This window comes from Parambassis ranga, chromosome 2, assembly GCF_900634625.1.
Source record: "Parambassis ranga chromosome 2, fParRan2.1, whole genome shotgun sequence".
NCBI classification, from domain to species: Eukaryota; Metazoa; Chordata; class Actinopteri; family Ambassidae; genus Parambassis; species Parambassis ranga.
In genome coordinates this window covers 36,342,019-36,364,177 of record NC_041023.1, presented here as the reverse complement: position 1 = coordinate 36,364,177, position 22,159 = coordinate 36,342,019, and the positions used below count along the sequence as shown (strand labels likewise).

Sequence of the window (22,159 nt, the reverse complement as noted above, 5' to 3'; positions counted from 1 at the left end):
ACACAGCTCCGTCAATGCCAGTGGGACCAATAGAAACATGGGTGGATCTACAGAGGTATTGTGGGTAGTGATTAATACATCAAATATACATAATATTGACAGATTTAAATATTTGTGTGTTTTTTGTAGGTATTGTCTATGTTTTTTTTTTTAATGTGTCACTATAAACTATAAACTATCAAAATATCGATTGACATAATAGATAGAAAATGTAAAAATTAACCCTTCCTGGGTGCAGAAAGGGTTAAGTTCTGTTCTTTTCTGTCGTCCTAACAACAGATTATCATCCTATAGTTGGTCCTACCCAAACACCCTTGATATTCTGATTCTAAATGGGTTATATCAAGGGGCTCTGGTGGTGTTACAGTAACACATGGTTATGTGACATATGGCCATGTGTTTGGCTGTGCCTTTCCCTACATGTGTAGCTACATTAGTTGGATTATTTCATTTGTATATGTTTCCGTGTGTAAATGTAATTGTCTGCATTTTACTTGTTAATAAAGTTTAAAAAAAAGGTAGCTTCACATTAAAATAAATAAATAAAATAAATTAGCTTCTTGGCTAAAAACAAAAGAATGCTAACACGCCGAGTCAAATAAATATATATAATTTTTTTTACCTGTTTTGATGTCTCCACCGTGTGCTGCATTCACGGTCCCTCTCCCCTGCTGTTTGCCTGGATCTCCAAGCAACCGAGAAAGCCCAGTTTGTAGGGGGGTCTCCTGTTGGAGCCTCTACCAGGTCTTCGCCTTCATTTGGTCATCGTTGATGATGGTAGACCCAACCCAACCCAAGATGGAAACTCCCCTGCACAGTGACGACACACAGGTGTGGTCCTTATGTTCATCCTGCCGCTGATCAACAATAATTTAATTTAATTTAATTTAATTTAATTTAATTTAATTTAATTTAATTTAATTTAATAAATACTAAATAAATAATACAAAATAAATTAAATTAAAAAATAAAATAAATACATAAATTAAAAAAAAACTAAATTAAAAATTTAAATTGCCAGAAGATAAATATGTTAAAATTCTGACATACATACCCGAAAATTCAGCTGTGAAAATGATCCTGTGATTAAAATGTAAAAAAAAAAATAATTCTAAAATATGTGAAAATTCTCACAAGAACATCAGAATTCTGAGGGGGAAAAATGAATGAAAATTGAGACAAAAATATATATATAAAAAAAATGTGTTAAAATCCTAAAATAAATGTCACTTTTTAATTATATAAATGTGCTAAAATTCGGAGATATCAATGTCAATATCCTGAAATAAGTAAAATCTGAGGAAAAAAATGAAATAAAATTGTCAACATTCTAAAACAATTTTGAAAAAAATCAAAACCACATAAATATGTCAACAAGATAAAAAAAACTAAATAACAGTCAATTATAAAACAACTTTTATTAACAGATAAACAGTATTCTAATGTAATTGTAATGTAAGTTATATTTTTCTGATTAGAAACAATCATCTTCTGTATCATTCACAGTGATTACAGCAATAATCTTGACAATCTCACATACTCTTGCTACATAAAAATCCACCTGGAGCCCTGACAGGGTGCATTTCTATTGGTCCTTCTGGCACTGACAGAGCTGTGAGAACGTGGAGCAGCAGGGCTGCAGCCAGGGCTTCCATATATAGTTCCCCAGACTCAACTGGTGCTCCATGGGCTTCACCGACCTCCGGTGCTTCTCGGTGGCCTCTTCCATGGTGGCTAGGATGGAGCGAAATGCCGGTTCGGTTTCAGGGGTCAGCACCGTCGTCTCCGAGGGGTCCCTCGAGAGATCGAAGAGCAGCGGGGGGTCGTGGTAGGTGACGTACGATGGTGTGCAGAAGCAGAGGTGTGTGTGGAAACAGGCCTGCTGGTCTTTTGGGTAGAAGTTTGGTGTGAAGTAAAAGGCTTTCCACACCGAGTTACCTAAAGAGAGATAAATGGAAGTAAGTGTGAGAAATATCTTTGATTTGATTACTGATGTTCACTGATGGTTGACATGGATTTCCCCAATACGCATATAGTGACTTGATTTACCCTAACCTAACAACAAAAAACAAATCAGTCACTGCATGCTGTTATGCCGGTGGTTTCTTCCTGATGCGTCTCCTGTCCAGCGTGTCATAAATCACAGTCCAAACTTCATATGATTAATAAGTGCAATTTTATTCTGATACCGTCATGTCCACTCAGATATTTGATCGTTGATCCACATATAATTAACGAGAACCACTAGTTAAGTTACATGCTGAAATAAAATCAAATTTATCATGACACGCTACCTGACGGTCAAAAAACTGTGTGCTTCCTCCGGCCAACAACCCTGAAATGATTACTTCCTGCACACCTTATATCTTCACAACACCACATGCTCCACCTTCTGGTCAAACAGGAAATTGACACATTTTAAACCAGACAGAGGTCAACCACAATGGCTCCAACACACTGGCCCCTAATTGTTCATGGCGTGTAGACATAATAATTACTCAATTTCAAAATACAAACAACAACGAACAAAACAAAAAAAACAACAACAAAAGAAAACCCCACAAATATATACTATATACAACTGAGATAGGGAGCACCAATTGCCCTTTAACTCCTGAATTAGTTCAACGGTTGGTCCTACTTGAAACCTCAAGAGTTTGACACCGCCTGCAATAAACAAAGTTTAGTCACCGGTCTTTCTAAGATGTTTGTTTTGGTCTTAAGACGCACTGAGCGCACAAAGCCCTTTTTGTCTGGGAAAACCTCTAGAATTCTCCCCATCAACCAAGATCCTCGAGGAGCAGAAGAATCAGCCAACAAAACAATGTCTCCAGGAACGAAGTTTCCTTTTCTTTGATTCCATTTTTGCCGTTCTTGTAGCAAAGACAGATATTCTTGCACCCATCTTTTCCAAAAAAGATCTGCCATATACTGCACTTGTCGCCAACGCCTCTTGATGTACAAATCATCCTTCTGAAATAAGCCAGGTGGTAAGCAGGGCTTACCCTTCAAAAGCAGTATATGGTTAGGTGTAAGAGGCTCGAGGTCATTAGGATCATCGGAGAGCTTGGTGATGGGTCGATCATTTAATATAGCCTCCACCTCACACAGAACTGTATTTAATCCATCCTCGTCCAGAACTTGTAAATGCAACACAGAATTCAACACCTTTCTGACCATGCGAATGAGTCTTTCCCACACACCACCATGATGGGAAGCTGTTGGTGGATTAAAACTCCAGTGAATTCCATCCTGAAGCAGGGCTCTGTGTATTTGGTTATGATTTAAAGATGACAGAGCTTCCCTCAGCTCTCTTTCTGCTCCAACAAAGTTTGTACCGTTGTCAGATTTCATAGAAGAAACCTGTCCTCTTCGACAGATGAATCTCCGCAGAGCATTAATGCAGGCATCCATATCCAATGATTGTGCCATCTCCAAATGCACGGCTCTGCTTGAGAAACAGGTAAAAATGACACCATAACGCTTAACACAGTTTCGTCCTCTTTTCACGTTAAAAGGCCCAAAAAAATCTACGCCTACATTTGTAAAAGGAGGCAGATCAGGCAGAAGCCTTTCCTTTGGCAAATCTGCCATTTTCTGCTCTTGAACTCTCCCATTGTGGCGCCGGCAAAAAGAGCATTGAGATATCATTTTTCTTACAACTGAATTTCCATTTGTTATCCAGAACTTCTTCCGCAGCTTGGCCAATGTATGATTCCTCCCACTATGGCTCAGCTGTTGGTGAATATGTCTGGATATGAGCACAGAGATGTGTTGGTCCTTTGCCAGAATAAGGGGATGTTTCACTTCCTCAGGCATAGCTGCCTTACTTAGCCTCCCACCAACTCTCAATAATCCATCCTCCAACTGTGGATCAAGTTTATAGATGCTACTGTCTCGGGTCACAGTTTTACCAGCTGATAGTGCAGCCACCTCCTTATTAAATCTCTGATGCTGACAATACTTAATAATAAATTGTTCAGTCTTCAGCAGTTCTTCATGGGACAGAGTCTGACCACATGCTGTAAGTGTTACCTTTGACTGTACACGTGTCACAAGACCACCTTCTCTTTTCCTCTGACATAACTGCAACAGCATTGTTCTCAACCTTAAGAACCATGCAACCGCGACCTTAAGTTTTCTCCAATCTGAGAAATATGCGATGAGCCGATCCACACCATTAAGTGAATTTCCAACAATGACTGCATTCATCAGGACTGACTTCTTGACCTCTGGGTCATCACCTGTAATGGTGACATCTAGGGCATATGAAGGCCACTTCGTCTCCACCTGAGAAAGAAACACAGGTCCTTCAATCCACCTACTGCCATTTAACAAGTCTTTAGCTGCCAACCCTCTAGAAGCATCATCAGCAGGGTTATCCTTGGAGTTAATATATCTCCACTGAGAGGTCTGTGTTGCTTCTCGAATGGCTGACACCCTGTTTGCTACGAAGGTGTGAAAGCGCTTGTCCTCATTCTGTATATATTTAAGCACAGAAGTGCTATCTGTCCAAAACACTGACCGCTCCAATGGCAGTTGCAGCTCTGCTCTCAGCATCTGGTCCACTCTGGTAGCAAGAACAGCAGCAGTCAGCTCCAGCCGGGGAATGGTTATTTGCTTCAGGGGGGTAACTCTACCTTTACCAAGCAGAAAGGAGACATGTACACTACTACTGTCCTGCATCCTAACATAGGACACAGTGCCATATCCATGCTCACTTGCATCTGAGAAGTGGTGTAGCTGGGTATGAACAGATTGTCCGAAATACTTGGGCCTGATGCACCTCCTTACTTCAAATGATGCCATCTGTTCCAAGTCCTCCAGCCATCTTTTCCATTTACCCTCCACATCGCTGGGTATCTTGTCAACCCAGCCACATTTCCTCCTGCACAGTTCCTGCAACATGATTTTGGCTGGTAGAGAAAATGGTGCAAGAAAACCGATAGGATCATAAACAGAGCTGATTATAGACAACATTCCTCTCCTAGTAGAAGGCTGTTCTTTTAACTGCATCTTAAATTTAAATGAGTCTCTCTCGACGCACCACTGTAGCCCAAGTGCTCGCTCCACTGAAAGCTCATCTCTGTCCATGTTTAACTCCTTCAAATTCTCCGCTCTTTTCTCCTCTGCAATGGTTTGCAGTACAGCTCGACTGTTGCTGATCCATTTTGTCAGAGTGAAGCCTCCTCTCTGGCAAAGTTTGTTTAAGTCATGGACCATAATAACTGCTTCCTCCTCAGAAGGCATGCTCTTTAAACAGTCATCTACATAAAAGTTTCTTTTAACTGTTTCGACGACTTCCTCAGAGTAGTGGGTTTTATTGTCCTCAGCTGTTCTCTGGAGTGCATAACTAGCACAACTTGGGGAGGATATGGCCCCGAACAAATGAACAGTCATCCTGTACTGTACCACATCCTTTTCTGTGTTGCTTTTACCTGGTAGAACATAGCCTGTATATCTCCCATAAATGCAAAGGGCTCTTGTCTGAATCTTAAAAGGACTCCCAAAAGAGAACTAGTTATATTAGGTCCTTGCAACAGTTGTCTGTTCAGTGAGGTTCCCCCAAACTCAGCCCCACAGTCAAACACCACACGTAATGTGCCCTTCCTGGGATGATATACACCATGATGAGGAATATACCATAATTTCCCCTTTCCAGGATCCAACTGATGCCGAGGCACTTCTTCAGCATAGCCTTTTCTAATCATGTCGGTAAAGAAGCTGACATATTGCTTATGAAACAGCTCATCTTTAATGAATTTCCTTTTCAATCCAAGCAACCGTTGTTTAACCATATGCATGTTATTAGGGAAGGTGATTTGGTCCTTTCTGAATGGCATTTTCAGGCTGTAGTGTCCATTCTGCAGCCGTGCAGATTTAGCCATGATGTCCAAGAACTTATTGTCTTCCTGTGACATCCCTCTTTCCTCTAAATTCTTTTCATTGAAGTCGTGATTGTACTGGTTCATTAACATTTGTTCCAACTCACACATGGAGATCCTATTGACAGCAGCCAGGGGGAGCCCTGTCCTATAACTGCTATCATCTCCTTCCCGAAGTGGTCCATTAACCACCCAGCCCAATACAGTTCTTATTGCATATGGCCCACTTTCACAACTGTTGATGACCTCCCAAGGCTCTAATACTTTGGGGGCGTTGGTACCAATCAGCAAATCAACTTCAGACTCTATACAAGGAATGTGGACCTTTGAGAGATACGGCCATCTTTTCAGCTCACTTTGAGAAACTATATTGTCTGTTGTTACAGGCAGCCTTCTTTGAGTGAGCACTTCTTGAAGTCTGTAAAAGTAGTCTCCTTCCAATCCAGCCACGTCCAGACCATGTAGAGAAGTAGCAGCCACAATCCTGTTTTGACCCATGGTCCGCAGCAGGAAATTAGTTCTTTTACCAGTAATATTTAATTCCTGCATAAGACGTTCTGAGCAAAATGTAGCAGTACTACCAGGATCCAGAAATGCGTAGGTTTGTGTTATTTTGTCTCCTTTAAAAGATTTCACTTGTACTGGTAAGAAACAGAATGCCATCTGCCTTCCCGGCCCCTGTAAGCCCACAAGTTTCTGAAACAACTGCTACATCACATGCTGATTTTTTTTGCTGCTCCTTCCTTGAACTGTCATCAACTTTCCTGGTAATATGAAGCACACTGGGATGACTTTCTCCACAAACCTTACAAGATAAGCGCTTAGTGCACTCCTTACTCATGTGTCCAGTATGCAAACAACCAAAACAAAGTCCTCTTTCCTTCAGAAATGATATTTTGTCCCGGTGCCTCTTTCCTATGAACTGTGGACATTCTTCCAGAAGGTGGCTCTGCGAACACAAGTAACAATTCTTAAGCACCGAATCACAAACTCCCTGTGCAGCCTTTGATGTTACAGATTTTTTGAATGAGTCCACGGCTGACACAGTAGTTGCAAAACTATTACTTTTGCCCCTGCTAAATTCTAGGTGAGACTTGGCTTTGCTGATACTCCTGGCTCCAACCATCGCAGGACGCCTATCCTGAATGTCTCCAAAGAGTGGATCAGCTAAAATCTTAGCTTGACGCTCGGTACTTGTGTCTTTCCATTATGTCATGTGCTGTTGTCCTCCAGCTTTCTCTCAGTTTAAAGGGCTCTGTTCTCATGTTCTCATGTTTGTGGGCAGGTTCAATTCTTCCATATATTGCAGCTCTTCCATCACATTACAACAGCTTCGCAAGAACAGAGAGTAGGCTTGCAGAGCCTTTATATCTTCTGCCTTTATCTGTGGCCAAGAAAGAGTCTTTTCTATATATGTTGTAGCAATTTTGTATTTATTTCCAAAATTCTCATGGAGAAGCTCCTTTGCAACAATATATCCTCTGTCTTGAGCCATATGCTGTCAGCTTCTCACCAGTTCTCGTGGCTGTCCCCTGGTGAACTGCTCCAAAAAATATAAACAGTCTGCTTTACTGGCCTTTGACTCCACCCCATACTCAAATGCTTTTATAAAGCGTCTGTACTGAAGAGGATCCCCATCAAATATTGGGATGTCCCTCTGTGGCAAGGACATAGAACGTTGTTGTTCCACCAGTGTAGCCGTTATCTCAGTTTGACGGTGCAAAATTGTGCAAATTTCTGCCTGCATTGATGAGAGGAAGCCACGTCTCTGGTCATCTCCTGGCACAGGCTGCACATCTTTGGATAATATGGAAGGAGGTTGATATTGTGTTACTCTGTGTGTTTCAATCTTTTGCTTGTCACCTTTGTCATCCTTCCTATTCAGCTTTGGTTCAAAGTGTAGCTGTTGATGTGTTTCGTTGCAATGTATTTCCTGCTTCATTTCTTTATCCCAAGATGGCATGTTACACTGTGACATTGCACTCATCCTTCGTGGCTCATATGGGTTTGCTGCTGGATTAAGTGCCTTAGAAGGCATTTGATGGCCAATGTTCTTTTCAAGATATGAATTAATTCCATTGCTTAGGACCTGGGTGCCCACATGGCAGTCTGAAGCCGCTTGCAAGACAGCTAACTTAGCTGCAGATGCTGCCAACTCAGAGTCCAATTCCAGCTGCTCCCTCTTTCTTCGAAGCTGTTCCTCCTGTGCCTCCAGAGCATGCTTTTCCTTTAAAGCTGCAGCACGAGCCAGAAGTGCAGCTCTTTCAGCTTCAACTCTGATGCGTGTTGAGGATGTTGTTTTGTCACTCTTATGGCTACCCACACTCTTTCTGTTAGAATGCTTACTCGCTATGTTTGATATACTATCATCAGGGTTAACATCATCAAACACATCACCTTGACCACTAGTGTAATCACTGGGCCTATTTACCAACCATTGCTTTACATCATTAATGAAACCATCTTCAATAATAACCTTTGCCCCAAACCATGTATTTTGTTTGTCCTGTTCTTCAGTTGGCATTAAAGACACCACAGATTCATGAACACCCTTTGCTTCTTCACAAAGACTAATGATCTTTTTAAGTACACATTGCACCTCAGACACATCATTGATTAGCATAAGCCCTGGTATGAGCTCCCTTAAGCTTTTTACCTTTTTAAGTTTATCTTTTCTTTCCTTTTGCAATTTGTCCAACTTATCAACCAAGGCTTTATAGGTTATTTTAGGAACCCTTTTACTTTTTTACAGCCGTTTCCTCTTCAGCATGACATTCATTGGATTCAGACGCGGCTGCGCAGGCCCCAACATTGTCCAAACTTAATTGATCACTGTCCGTCATTGTCTTTATTATAACCTCTGATGAGCCATTGCGTCTCCATAAAGTCACAAACACGTAAAATGAATAGTCAAAGTCAAAGTCAAAGTCAGCTTTATTGTCAAATCTGCTATATGTGCTGGACATACAGAGAATCGAAATTGCGTTACTCTTCACTCCGCAACATATAACATGTAACTAAAAACTAAAGATAAATATAAAGTGTAAAAAAATGTACCTACAATGAGGCACACACAAAATACAAGGCACATAATGAAGGCACAATGCAGTAAGAGTGCAAAAGATGTATAGTGCAAGACAGTGCAGTTGGGATAATGTAAACAGTCCAGGAATAGTTTAAGTTATAGCAGCTTATATGAGACTGGTATGACATGACTAAAAGGTGCAAGAGACTGCACAGGGTAAAGTGGCTGGTGCACAGAGTTCCTTTGGTAATGTGGCTGGTACAAAGAGTTCCTATCTTGGGTGGTGGGGTGGTGGGATGGTGGTAGGGGTAGGGGGTGGGGTAGGGGGTGGGGTGGGTGGGTGGTGGTGGAAAGTGGGGCGCAGCAGGGAGAGAGTTCAGCTTCCTGACAGCCTGGTGGATGAAGCTGTCCCTCAGTCTGCTGGTCCTGGCCCGGAGGCTGCGCAGTCTCTTTCCTGATGGCAGCAGACTGAAGAAGCGGTGTGAAGGGTGGGTGGGGTCTCCTGTGATGCGGAGAGCCTTTCGGGTGAGACGGCTGTCGTAGAGGTCTTGGAGGGAGGGGAGAGGGACGCCGATCATCCTCTCAGCTGCTCTCACTATGCGATGAAGCGTCTTCCTGCAGGTGGCGGTGCAGGCTCCGTACCACACAGTGATGCAGCTGGACAGGATGCTCTCAACAGCCCCTCTGTAGAAGGTGCACAGGATGGAGGGAGGGGCTCTGGCTCTTTTGAGCTTGTGGAGGAAGTAGAGGCGCTGCTGTGCCTTCTTGGTCAGTGATGCAGTGTTGTTAGTCCAGGAGAGGTCCTCAGTGATGTGCACACCCAGGAACTTGGTGCTGCTCACCTGCTCCACAGCAGCACCGTCGATGGTCAGAGGGGTGTGCTGACTGTGTGCTCTCCTGTAGTCCACAACCATCTCCTTTGTCTTCTCCACATTCAGGGAGAGGTTGTGGTCTGTGCACCACTCGGCCAGAAGGTGCACCTCATTCCTGTATTGTGTTTCATCTCCACCGGAGATGAGACCCACCACAGTTGTGTCGTCCGCAAACTTCACAAAGATGTTGGTGTTGTGTGTTGGCGTGCAGTCATGGGTCAGCAGAGTGAAGAGGAGGGGGCTCAGCACACATCCTTGGGGAGCCCCGGTGTTCATTATGATGGTGCTGGATGTGTTTCTGCCGACCCGCACTGTCTGAGGTCTCCCGGTGAGGAAGTCCAGCAGCCAGTTGCACAGCAAGGAGTTCAGCCCCAGCTGGTCCAGTTTGTTGATGAGCTGCTGTGGGATGATGGTGTTGAATGCTGAGCTGAAGTCTATGAACAGCATTCGAACGTATGAGTCTTTATTTTCCAGGTGGGTGAGAGCTGTGTGGAGTGCTGTGGAAACAGCATCACTGGTTGACCGGTTGGCCCGATATGCAAACTGGAAGGGGTCCAGAGAGGGAGGGAGGGCCGTCTTGATGTGTTTCATGACTAACCGTTCAAAGCACTTCATGATGATGGGTGTGAGTGCTACTGGACGGTAGTCATTGAAGCAGGCGGGGGTGGACTTCTTCGGCACAGGGATGATCGTGATCGATAGTATTATATGGCAACCAATGCATTGGAATTACGCTCAATGTTGTGTGCACACATAGACCTATTTTAGAAAAATTGCCATCTTTTAACTAGTAGCGCTACGCATACCTCATGAACTGTCGGGCGCCACTTAACTGATCCAGCCGGGTGCACTTCCCATAGCTCCCGATGATCAGCGTCCTTCTTGCGTGCTCCGGCCGGGTGATCTCCCTGTAGCTCCCGACGCTCAGCGTCCTAGCGTGGCTCCCAACGCTCGGCGTTCTAACGTGGCTCCCTGTAGCTCCCGACGATCGGCGTCCTTGCGTGGCTCCCTGTAGCTCCCGACGATCGGCGTCCTTGCGTGGCTCCCTGTGGCTCCCGACGATTGGCGTCCTTCGTCAGGCGAATCAGCTGTAGCCTCTGTATGCGCCGACTTGCATCCTCACGACAATGACCACAGCTCCCGGCGTTCCGCATCCTCCTCTGTTGCGCTCCAAACCATGATCAACCAGTCCGATTCCAATATCCCAGTTATAAGCAAAGTTTTTTGACTTAATATAGTGACTTGATTTACCCTAACCTAACAACAAAAAACAAATCAGTCACTGCGTGCTGTTATGCCGGTGGTTTCTTCCTGACGCGTCTCCTGTCCAGCGTGTCATAAATCACAGTCCAAACTTCCTATGATTAATAAGTGCAATTTTATTCTGATACCGTCATGTCCACTCAGATATTTGATCATTGATCCACATATTATTAACGAGAACCACTAGTTAAGTTACATGCTGAAATAAAATCAAATTTATCATGACACGCTACCCGACGGTCAAAAAACTGTGTGCTTCCTCCGGCCAACAACCCTGAAATGATTACTTCCTGCACACCTTATATCTTCACCACACCACGTGCTCCACCTTCTGGTCAAACAGGAAATTGACACATTTTAAACCAGACAGAGGTCAACCACAATGGCTCCAACAACGCATGTGGATTAGGGCCACTAGAAAAAACTCAGAACTCTAATAATAAAGTCAGAATTCTGAGAACAATGTTCTGAGATTAAAGTTAGAATTCTGACAACAAAGTTCTGACATTACATTTAGAATTCTTAGAATAAAGTTCTGAGATTACAGTCAGAATTCTGAGAATAAAGTTCTGAGATTACAGTCAGAATTCTGAGAATAAAGTTCTGAGATTAAAGTTAGAATTCTGAGAACAAAGTTCTGAGATTACAGTCAGAATTCTGAGAGTAAAGTTCTGAGATTACAGTCGGAATTCTGAGAATAAAGTTCTGGTATTACAGTCAGAATTCTGAGAATAAAGTTCTTAGATTACAGTCAGAATTCTGAGAATAAAGTTCTGAGATTACAGTCAGAATTCTGAGAACAAAGTTCTGAGATTAAAGTTAGAATTCTGAGAATAAAGTTCTGAGATTACAGTCAGAATTTTGAGAATAAAGTCAGAATTCTAAGAATAAAATTCAGAGATTACAGTCAGAATTCTGAGAGTAAAGTTCAGATTAAAGTCAGAATTTTGAGCATAAAGTCAGAATTCGGAGAATAAAGTTCTGAGATTAGTCAGAATTTTGAGAATAAAGTTCTGAGATTACAGTCAGAATTCTGAGAACAAAGTCAGAATTCTGAGAATAAAATTCAGAGATTACAGTCAGAAATCTGAGAATAAAGTTCTGATTAAAGTCAGAATTCTGAGAATAAAGTTCTCAGATTAAGGTAGAATTCTAACAAAGTCAAATTCTGAGAATAAAGTTCTGAGATTACAGTCAGAATTCTGAGAATAACATTCTGAGATTACAGTCAGAATTCTCAGATTACAGTCAGAATTCTCAGCTTAAAGTCAGAATGACTTTTTCTGTCGTGACAATGTTTTCCTTTTTTTTTGTGGCCCTAATCCTCTTCCATAAGGTAGGATTTTGGGTCCTGTTTTTTTTTTTTTTTTTCAAATTTAGACTTCTTTAATCCTAGATTATTCAGTTTATAATTCATTAAAATCAAAAAATTCAAAAAAATAAAATGCCATTGTAACAAACGTCATTGGACAGAGCAGCAAAGTCGGAAGGGTCTATGGGAAGTTGGTTTGTACTTACTGTCTCGGGGATGCCACCTAACAGCGCTTATTTCGGCATTACAGTAATGGAAGAGGAATTCGTGGTTGGACTTATCGACCCTCCCCTGCAGTAAATCCATCAGGTCATGTCCGTCAATCTTCCTGCCAACCACAAAACACAAAGTTAGAGTGGAAGTAATGAGACTTCCAAAAATGTGACCTAGATTCTAGGCCTCACACCTGTCCTGCGGGACCGAACCTCCACTCAGCTTCACCACTGTAGGAAAAAGGTCCATGTTGCTGGTGGGCTCATCTATCTGGATGCCAGCTGGGATTTTACCTGGCCAGCTCAGAACTCCCGGGACTCTGATCCCACCTTCCCAATTCGTCCCTTTCCCGGCTGCTCGGAAAGAACATAAAAGTCATGAAAAGGGAGGTCATCCATCCTCTTTTGACCTTTGAGCAGCTGACCCTGTGTTGGAGTTATTTTATTACTTATTACTTGTTTAAGTATTATACATTTATTCTTATAAAAGTGTTCCTTATTTTCTGTAGACGTGTCGTATCATGCATTATCTTCTGTAGCCAGCTTGCATGTAAATAGCTGGTAGACAAGTCACGGCGGGGGCAGTGGAGCAACTTTACCAAGAAACGAGAAGGAAGCACACCACGGGTTCGAGAAGGGTGTCAGTGAAGATATGAAAAGAGTGATTTAAATACTGAACAAGATGTTTCCCTTTTCCCCTTAGTAACAATGTTGTAAAAATAGGGCACTCCTACATTCAATAAAAGGCAGGCGAGCCAGAGACCGTTTCAGAGTGAGTTTGGAGATTGTAACTGAGCAGTCTCTGGGGTCACTCTCCTTGCAAGTAAAAGATATCTAACTCTCTGTGTCTCTTTTGTACAGGTTGTGTAATACAAATGTTTGGGGTTTGAACCTAACATTTAATTGGTCCTTCGAGCCGGATTCCAAGATACCTGACGATTCCAGCGCGTGAGGGAGACACCAGGAAAAGTCAGTGGCCACTGCATAAAGACCCTTTCCGGGACTGGTCTCTCCCTTACGGGTTGGGGTCCGATGGTTGACGGAAAGTCCAGGAGACACAGACGAGTGTGAGTATAGATTTCCTTAAAAAGGGGGAATGTGTGAAAGACGCGCGCAGTAAAAGATAAGAAGTGACAAGAGGATAGTGAGATCCTCTGTGTGTTGAAAAAGTGAATAAAACCCTGACAATTCTAGACTCTATCAGGTCAAGTAAAAAAGTCCGCAGGAGGGTAGACTCCCCTAGTTTAAAACGACTAGTTAAATTCTACGTAGGTCAGCGGAACCTGTTTGGCAACTGTGTTAAAATTAAAAGTAAAAAGTGAAGTGCACGTTCGAACAAAAAGGTGTGAATGAAAGTGTGAATGAGAGTGTGAATGGAAATTCTGTTTCCACTTGGAAATTGAGTTTCATATAATACAACGAGAGTAAATTTGGTGAGTCCTTGTGGATGCATGTAGGCAAGAAAACTCCACCTGAATAAGGTTGAAGTGAGTTTTACCACAACAGACTGTTTTCACCAAACTCGTTGACAAAAATCCAGTGTTAGAATACACCAGGTATTGACACCCACTGGATCTAAAACACATTTAAACATGGGTAAAGAACAAAGCAAATTTCTTGAAGGAATGCAAAATAAAGATTGGAAAATATTCGAAATTACGAAACCAGAAGCGTTAAAACCATTACAAATATGGGTAGAAAAATATGGATTTTCAGGCAAATTACAAACCACAGAATTAAAAGCTTTGCAGGTAAAAATAAAAACAGAGTGTAAAGATAAAAAAGATAAAATGGATAAAGTCACACCTGCTAAAGTGACAGTGACATACTTGTATTCTGATGGTATAGCAAATGCTGCAGCTGCAGTCACTGTACCAGATCAAGTTAAAACTTTGTACAGACAACACTGGAACCACATGCACATCTCGCTATGTAAACACACACATGCTAGATGGAGAGATCTCGGACAGCTAGTGAATAGAGGAGAGAAAGCTTGTGATTGGACAGCAACAGGTGTAAACACCTGGTATAGTGATTCAACTGAACTGACCAGAAAAGCATTATTCTGGACTGTGACTGTCCAAGCAGGAGTACATTTGGCTGAAACTGAAAAGTGATACATTTTCTTCACTGATGAGCAGGAGAATTTATTGAAACAAGTTCCCTCTGAACTATGGTCACAAGGACCCACGGATGTAGGACTAGTGAAACGAGCACAACCGGTAATAATCAGGCCCAAAACAGAACATCGTCCTAGAATAAAACAGTATCCTTTAAAGCCTGATGCAATGGAAGGAATAGAACCGGTAATTGAGGATTTAAAGAAAGCAGGTGTATTGATAGAATGCGCAGACTCCCCAGTGAACACGCCTATTTTTCCAGTGAAAAAGGCGCCTCCATCTACAGGGTGGAGGATGGTTCAGGATTTGATAGCAGTGAATAATGCAGTAATTCAGAGGTCTCCATGCGTAGCAGACCCACATACACTATTAAATTCACTGAATCCAAAAGCTAAATATTTTACTGTGATAGACATAAGCAATGCATTCTTTTCGGTACCAGTGCATAAAGATAGCCAATTCTGGTTTGCATTTACTTTCAAAGGAAAAAGATACACATACACCAGGTTGCCTCAAGGTTATTGTGAAAGTCCAACTATTTATTCACAAGTAATTGCTTCTAGTCTTTCCACTTTTGAACCTCCAAGTAAGAGTCAATTGCTTACTTATGTAGATGACATTCTTGTGGCGTCAGAAACAGAGGCAGGCTGTAAAACGGACACGATTGCATTGTTAAAACATTTGGCACAAGAGGGCCATAAAGTAAACAAAAGCAAACTACAGTTCTGTCAGGAAAAAGTAAAATATTTAGGACACCAGTTATGTACAGGGGGGAGAACAATACTGGAGGAGAGAAAAGCTGCAATTCTACAAGCACCCAAGCCACTAACAAAAAAGCAAGTTGCAATATGCAAATGTCCCACTCACACACGGGGAACTGATACAGTCTCTAAAGGAAATGACTTTGCAGACCAAACAGCAAAAGCGGCTGCATTGAAAGAAATGAAGCTCTGTGTGGTCTCAGAAGACCAAATGTCACACGACACTTTAAAAGACATGCAGCAACAATCGCCTGATGCTGAAAAAGCCATATGGACAAAAAATGGAGCAAAACAAACAAATGATATCTATGTATGACCTGAAAACAAACCAATCCTACCAAAAAACTTATATAAATGGGCGGCTATATTGAGCCATGGATCAACTCATGTCTCAACAGGAGGGATGGTAGGACTGGTACACAGGACATATACAACCTATGGGTTTACTTCCTATTCAAAAAATTTTTGTAGAGCATGTTTAATTTGTGCTCGACACAATCCACAGGGAAACCTCAGGCCAAGACGAGGAAAATTCCCTACACCTCAATATCCTTTCCAAAGCATACATATGGATTTCATTGAATTAAATCAGAGTGAAGGGAAGAAATTCTGTTTCATAGATGCTTTCTCCAAATGGATAGAGTTGTTTCCCACTAAAACACCTGACGCCCTAACTGTCGCTAAAGCTTTATGCAAAGACATCATCCCTAGATTTGGTATTCCAGAAACCATTTATAGTGACAACGTTCACATTTCGTAAACCAGGTAATCACTAAAATAGGTCAGGCTTTCCAGATTAACCTCAGAAATCACTGTGCGTACCATCCCCAAAGCGCAGGGTTAGTGGAAAGAATGAATGGAACTATTAAAAACAGATTAAAGAAAACTATGGATGAGACAGGACGACAATGGACACAGTGTCTAGACCTAGTGAAGTTACACATTAACATTACTAGCACAACAGGTTTAACTCCATATGAGACCATATATGGTAAACCTTACAGACTTCCTCTTTTTGATAACACATGGGAGACAGCAGAGGAAGTCACACTCGCAGATCACATGCGGAAGCTGTTTGAACACAGGCAGAAGGAAGCAAACAAAGAAACTGAAAACTCATCATCTGTCTCTTCACAGGAACACCTCGTCACGCTAGGTGATTGGGTCCTAGTTAGAAGCATCAAATGCAGACATTGGCATTCACCTAAGTGGGAAGGTCCATTCCAAGTACTGCTAACCACGGGCACCGCGCTCAAAATAGCGGAAAGATCAACCTGGATTCATCTCTCACACTGTAAGAAAGTTCTAAATTATCAACCCTCTGTGACGTCATAGGATAGTTGCTTCCCTGAGTAGGCTAGAGGACCTCAATAGGCACCCATAGACTAAAAGGCCAGTTACAAAGGGAGTTATTGATAACAGATCTTAACTGTCTCAACCCTGGTGAAGATTGTACTCTAAGTCTGGTGGGGTGTATAGGAGAGTCCTACAGGCAATATGGAGTTTGGACGACGTCATAAGATTGTGTGTGGTCTTGGTTTTTCTACTATTATGGTATGAAGACTCCTTAAATAGTAGAGTGTCAAAAAGAGCTCATCTGCTTATGATATAGCTACGGATAACCCTTGCAATACTACCACTATAGCTTCTAGCTGGTTCACACAACTATACTTACTGTCATAATGATGAATGATGCTTGGTACAGGAAGAAAAGAAGTGCAAGCATCAGTGCTGATCCGACCTATATTGATGCTATAGGAGTTCCCAGAGGAGTTCCAGATGAATACAAACTAGCTGATCAGGTTGCTACAGGATTTGAGTCTCTATTGTGTTGGTGGTGTACTATTAATAAAAACGTAGACAGAATCAACTACATCCACTATAATGTGCAGAGATTAGGAAATCAAACTGAAGCAGCACTCACCGCTGTCCATGAGCAATTGTCGGCTACCTCCCTTATGGCCTTCCAGAACAGAATTGCTGTAGACATGCTTCTTGCAAAAGAAGGTGGTGTCTGCACCATTTTCGGGGAACAGTGTTGTACTTTTATTCCTAACAACACAGCAGCTGATGGCAGCCTCACAAAAGCAGTGGAGGGATTGCGTACCCTGAACCAAAAGATGAAGGACCATTCTGGAGTCGACACCACCGTGTGGGACAGATTTGGTGATGTATTTGGCAAATATAAAACGTTAATGACGTCAGTACTGTTATCCATTGCTGTTTTTGCAGCCATTCTCACCTTATGTGGATGTTGTTGTATTCCATGTATTAGAGTATTGTGCGCCAGAATTATCACAACAGCAATTGGACCTGTTCAAGCTAAAGTTGATCAAATGTATGCATTAATCCCTGCAAATGACAACACAGCTGATGACACACAAGAGGCCGAAGCAGATGTGGACGACGACGATCCAGAGGAACAGCTCCCAGATCTGTTCCCTTACCCAGAAGATTACAACTGACCTCTGAGTGTACCATTTAAACGGTCTAAATGATTACATAACTGAAAATCAAAAGAAGTGGTTATGCTAAGGATAAATTGATAGAATAAATGTATAAACAGGAGGGAAATGTTGGAGTTATTTTATTACTTATTACTTGTTTAAGTATTATACATTTATTCTTATAAAAGTGTTCCTTATTTTCTGTAGACGTGTCGTATCATGCATTATCTTCTGTAGCCAGCTTGCATGTAAATAGCTGGTAGACAAGTCACGGCGGGGGCAGTGGAGCAACTTTACCAAGAAACGAGAAGGAAGCACACCACGGGTTCGAGAAGGGTGTCAGTGAAGATATGAAAAGAGTGATTTAAATACTGAACAAGATGTTTCCCTTTTCCCCTTAGTAACAATGTTGTAAAAATAGGGCACTCCTACATTCAATAAAAGGCAGGCGAGCCAGAGACCGTTTCAGAGTGAGTTTGGAGATTGTAACTGAGCAGTCTCTGGGGTCACTCTCCTTGCAAGTAAAAGATATCTAACTCTCTGTGTCTCTTTTGTACAGGTTGTGTAATACAAATGTTTGGGGTTTGAACCTAACACCCTGATATGCTATAAGCGCTACTTTGTTTTGGACGCGAAGTTCCCCAAGGCTGTATTCTTGGCTTCCATGTTTTTTCATGCCGTACCTTTATATATTCCGTTCCATCCTGCATGGACCTCCCCACTGGCCGACACTTCCTCCAGGTGAGCCCCCTGGTCTGACGTAAGGTAAAGGAGAGTGTTGTCTCTCAGGCCGAGCCTGTCCAGCGTCTGCATGATCTGACCTGAGGACACACACAAAACACAGTGCAGTCTGTGAACCATTATCCCCTTCCTCTACAAGTACAAGGGTGCTTGGGTTGACTCCTACCGACACTCCAGTCCACCTCGTGTACGGCATCGCCGTAGATGCCATGCCGGCTTGTTCCTCTGAATTCTGCAGACGTGAACAGGGCGGTGTGCACTAGGATGAAAGGGAAATAAAGCAGGAAAGGCCTGTCTGAATTCCTGCAGAAAAAAAAGAAGACAGCAGTGAAGACAACCTGTTTTAAAAACACGGTCCACAGAAATCCCGACGTGTACCTCTCTATGAAATCCACCGCCTCGCGAGTCATCCTCTGCGTGAGGTTTTCGTGTGTAAAAGGCTGCTCCGCAATCTCGTGGTCCCTCAGCAGAATGCAGTTAAAGTACGGCACGACCGCGAGGAATCCCGCCACCAGACCTGCGAGAAGGACCGCCAAGGACAGCAGGCCGAGGACCAGCCCTCTGCGAATGGTTAGAATCCGACTGCCGTGGAGTACAACTGCGGTGACGAAGACGACAGCCAGCGACTTGTAAGGTAAATATTTCCTAAACTGAAAAATGGTACCCTGTCCAGACATGCAGTCCCGCAGGTTGGTCAAAGTGATGCCGAAGAAATAATTGAACCCGTGGGCGTCGGGGTGGTGGCAGTGGTCCTCACTGGTGTTGCAGTTTAGTCCTAGGTGCCATTTCCCTGTAGGAAACCAAAACAGGGTTAAACCATAATACTACCACCGCCGTGGATAATTACAGCATACCTATAAGAGCCGTCTCATAGCCTTGTTGTTTGGCTATGTTAGCGAGGGTGACTTCTTGGTTGGGAAGACCTCCACTTGCACCATTAAATATAAAGACTACAAGCTGTGATGTACCAACGACACCTGTTAAAAGAGAGAGAGAGAGAACTGGGATAAAACCTAAAACTGTGTGTGTGTGTGTGTGTGTGTGTAGAGGTATTGTTGAACTAACCTGATCGTATCGGGTAACGTCCGGTGAGGAACGCCGCTCTGCTGGGCGAGCAGACGCTGGCCGCAGCGATGTGCTGGGTCAGCTTAACCCCTTCCAGTGCCATTTGGTCAATATTGGGGGTCCTAGATAATCACATTATTAGCATAATTATAATTAAATAAAAAGATACCAGCACTTTTGTGCATCTTTGTTGGTCGTGTAAACAATAATCTCAATCTTTGCCCTCAAACATTATATTAAAAATAAAGAATATATATATATATATATATATATATATATATATATATATATATATATATATATATATATATATATATATATATATATATGAGTCTGAATTTCATACTTTAACATGTAAATGTGAACTGGGATGACAGTAGAATATTCAATTTTAAAATATTCAAGACTGTTTCCTCTGGGATATTTGTTCATCCAAAAGTGCAGTTCTACCACAAACAGCCATATTTACAATGCTAATGGATTCTTTACACACAACAAACATTACTTTGATGGGTATCTTCAGGCTAATAGGCGAGCCTTTGAATTAGCCACATGCTAACTCAGTTTATAATCTTTATCAATCAAAGACAGTTTGTTTATGATGTGTTTATGATGATTTGTAATTATTTACTTAAAAACGTTTTAAAAAAATTCTAACCATTGCAATAAGTGAGTTTTTAGAAATGTTTTATATTAAATATGTGAAATCAAACAGTTCTGATTAGATATACACCTAAGATGCATTCAAGGACAAAGGGAAACTTGCATTTTTACACACTTGTTTAAATATTTTTGTTATTAAAATATATATATATATATATATATATATATATATATATATATATATATATATATATGAATTTAATTTCATTAATTTTTCTGTTTTGTTTGATTTTTTGTTTTTCAGATTTTAATAACCCTCATAAAAAAAGCTAGAAAATTATTTACCTACATTAAATCTTCCTAAATACAAAGGTTGTGCCTGCTACATACTGTGACCTACATTTTTATCACTACACATAAAATAAAGCCTTTGACAGTCTGGCCTGTGTTTACCTCAATGTTTTGTTGCCATAGCAACCCAGGTCCCCTATACCCAGGTCATCCACCATCATCAGGACAAAATTGGGCTTGCGGCTTTCCTGAAGGGAGACGTGGCTCATATCCAAGAGCAGCAGCAACAACAGCAGAGGAGGAGGAGGAGGGAGAGATGAAGGTAGATTTGTGGACTTCATGTTGTCAGAACAGACACTGGAGGACACATAAACACACACATAACTCTGTTTAGACCCACAGATCCTGGTATTATGAGCACAATATACAGAAAACATACAATTTTAATTTAAATATTTGTTTTAAAAAGTTTCTATGAAAGCACACAGCTGAAATCACATACTGAATTAAACTCACCACTTCCTGTATGTGAGATTAGCCGTTTTTTTATTCATGCTTTGATGCTAGAAGCTAGTTTAAAGCAATAGCAACGTGCTAACATTAGCCTTACGTATGTCACGTAAAGTAACTCACTCACCTCGCTGTCCTCGCTCAGACTCGCTGACGTAAGCCTCTAAGCTCCATCTAAGCACCGTCCGCCCTGTACCGTGACGTATTTCACGTCAAACACCTTTTGTTCATCGTCCTCCATCAAACCTCCAGACATTCAAACTTTTCCCATACAAGACCTGCTAATGAGGTAGTCTCGCGATAAATCCGTGTGTTTTTTGGTCGAACACCCTCCTTAGAAGTTACTTCCTGTCCGTATTTTATTTCAAAATAAAACCTCCCTCCTCTATAGTAAATTCAACGACTCATATATAAGGCTTTTAAAGATTCATAGGAGGGATTAAAAGGTTTTTTTGTGTGTATATATGACAAATAATATCGAAATACAATGGACAACACCTTGATGCCTATTTATGTTTTTAAATATCCAGTAGCAGTCACATGATGCCTGCCTGTAACACATTTTTTATGAAAGGGGAGGCAGACTATTTAAACCCTGTAAAAATAATTAAATTAATTAATTATTTAATAAATCCAATTCTGACTTTCAGAATTTTTCTTATTCTTTCAAACAAAATTGTAATTTAATTTAATTTAATTTGTTTCTGTTCATCTTAAAAAATAATTATATAAATAAAAATTAAATACAATATAAATTATTAATATATTATACAAAATATATTAATTTAAATTGAATTCATATATACATATATCCATATATAAACATTTAATATATTATTAGTATGATTTAATTATTCAATTATTCCAATTTATATTTTATAATATTTTTTATATTTAAAAAGAAAGAAAAAAGTCTGACGTTGGATGTTCCGAATTCTGAAAACTTTTTTTCTGAAAATTCTGCTTTCTGAGAAAAAAAAACTATTATGAGGAGGAAAAAGAGGGCCAAATTATTATATATTAATTTTGAAATCAAATCAAAATTCTGAGAT

At 41.3% G+C, this 22,159-nt stretch overlaps 1 protein-coding gene across 2 annotated transcripts; it reads right to left on the bottom strand.

The window, feature by feature from the left end:
* Positions 1-1,399: 1,399 nt before the first annotated feature.
* sts (steroid sulfatase (microsomal), isozyme S) lies at positions 1,400-21,412 on the bottom strand. 2 transcript variants are annotated; one of them, XM_028397026.1, is made up of 10 exons: positions 21,235-21,412; positions 20,760-20,954; positions 19,704-19,825; positions 19,493-19,615; positions 19,017-19,428; positions 18,805-18,941; positions 18,581-18,718; positions 12,764-12,923; positions 12,564-12,685; positions 1,400-1,938 (listed from the first exon to the last, which is right to left on the bottom strand). In XM_028397026.1, exons 2-10 carry the CDS (start codon positions 20,936-20,938, stop codon positions 1,586-1,588), a joined length of 1,746 nt encoding a protein of 581 aa, XP_028252827.1. In that variant the 5' UTR covers positions 20,939-20,954; positions 21,235-21,412; the 3' UTR covers positions 1,400-1,585. The 2 variants fall into 2 exon arrangements, with proteins under 2 accessions (XP_028252827.1, XP_028252819.1); XM_028397018.1 differs by having other exon boundaries at positions 21,114-21,244.
* Between the last annotated feature and the right edge of the window lie 747 nt (positions 21,413-22,159).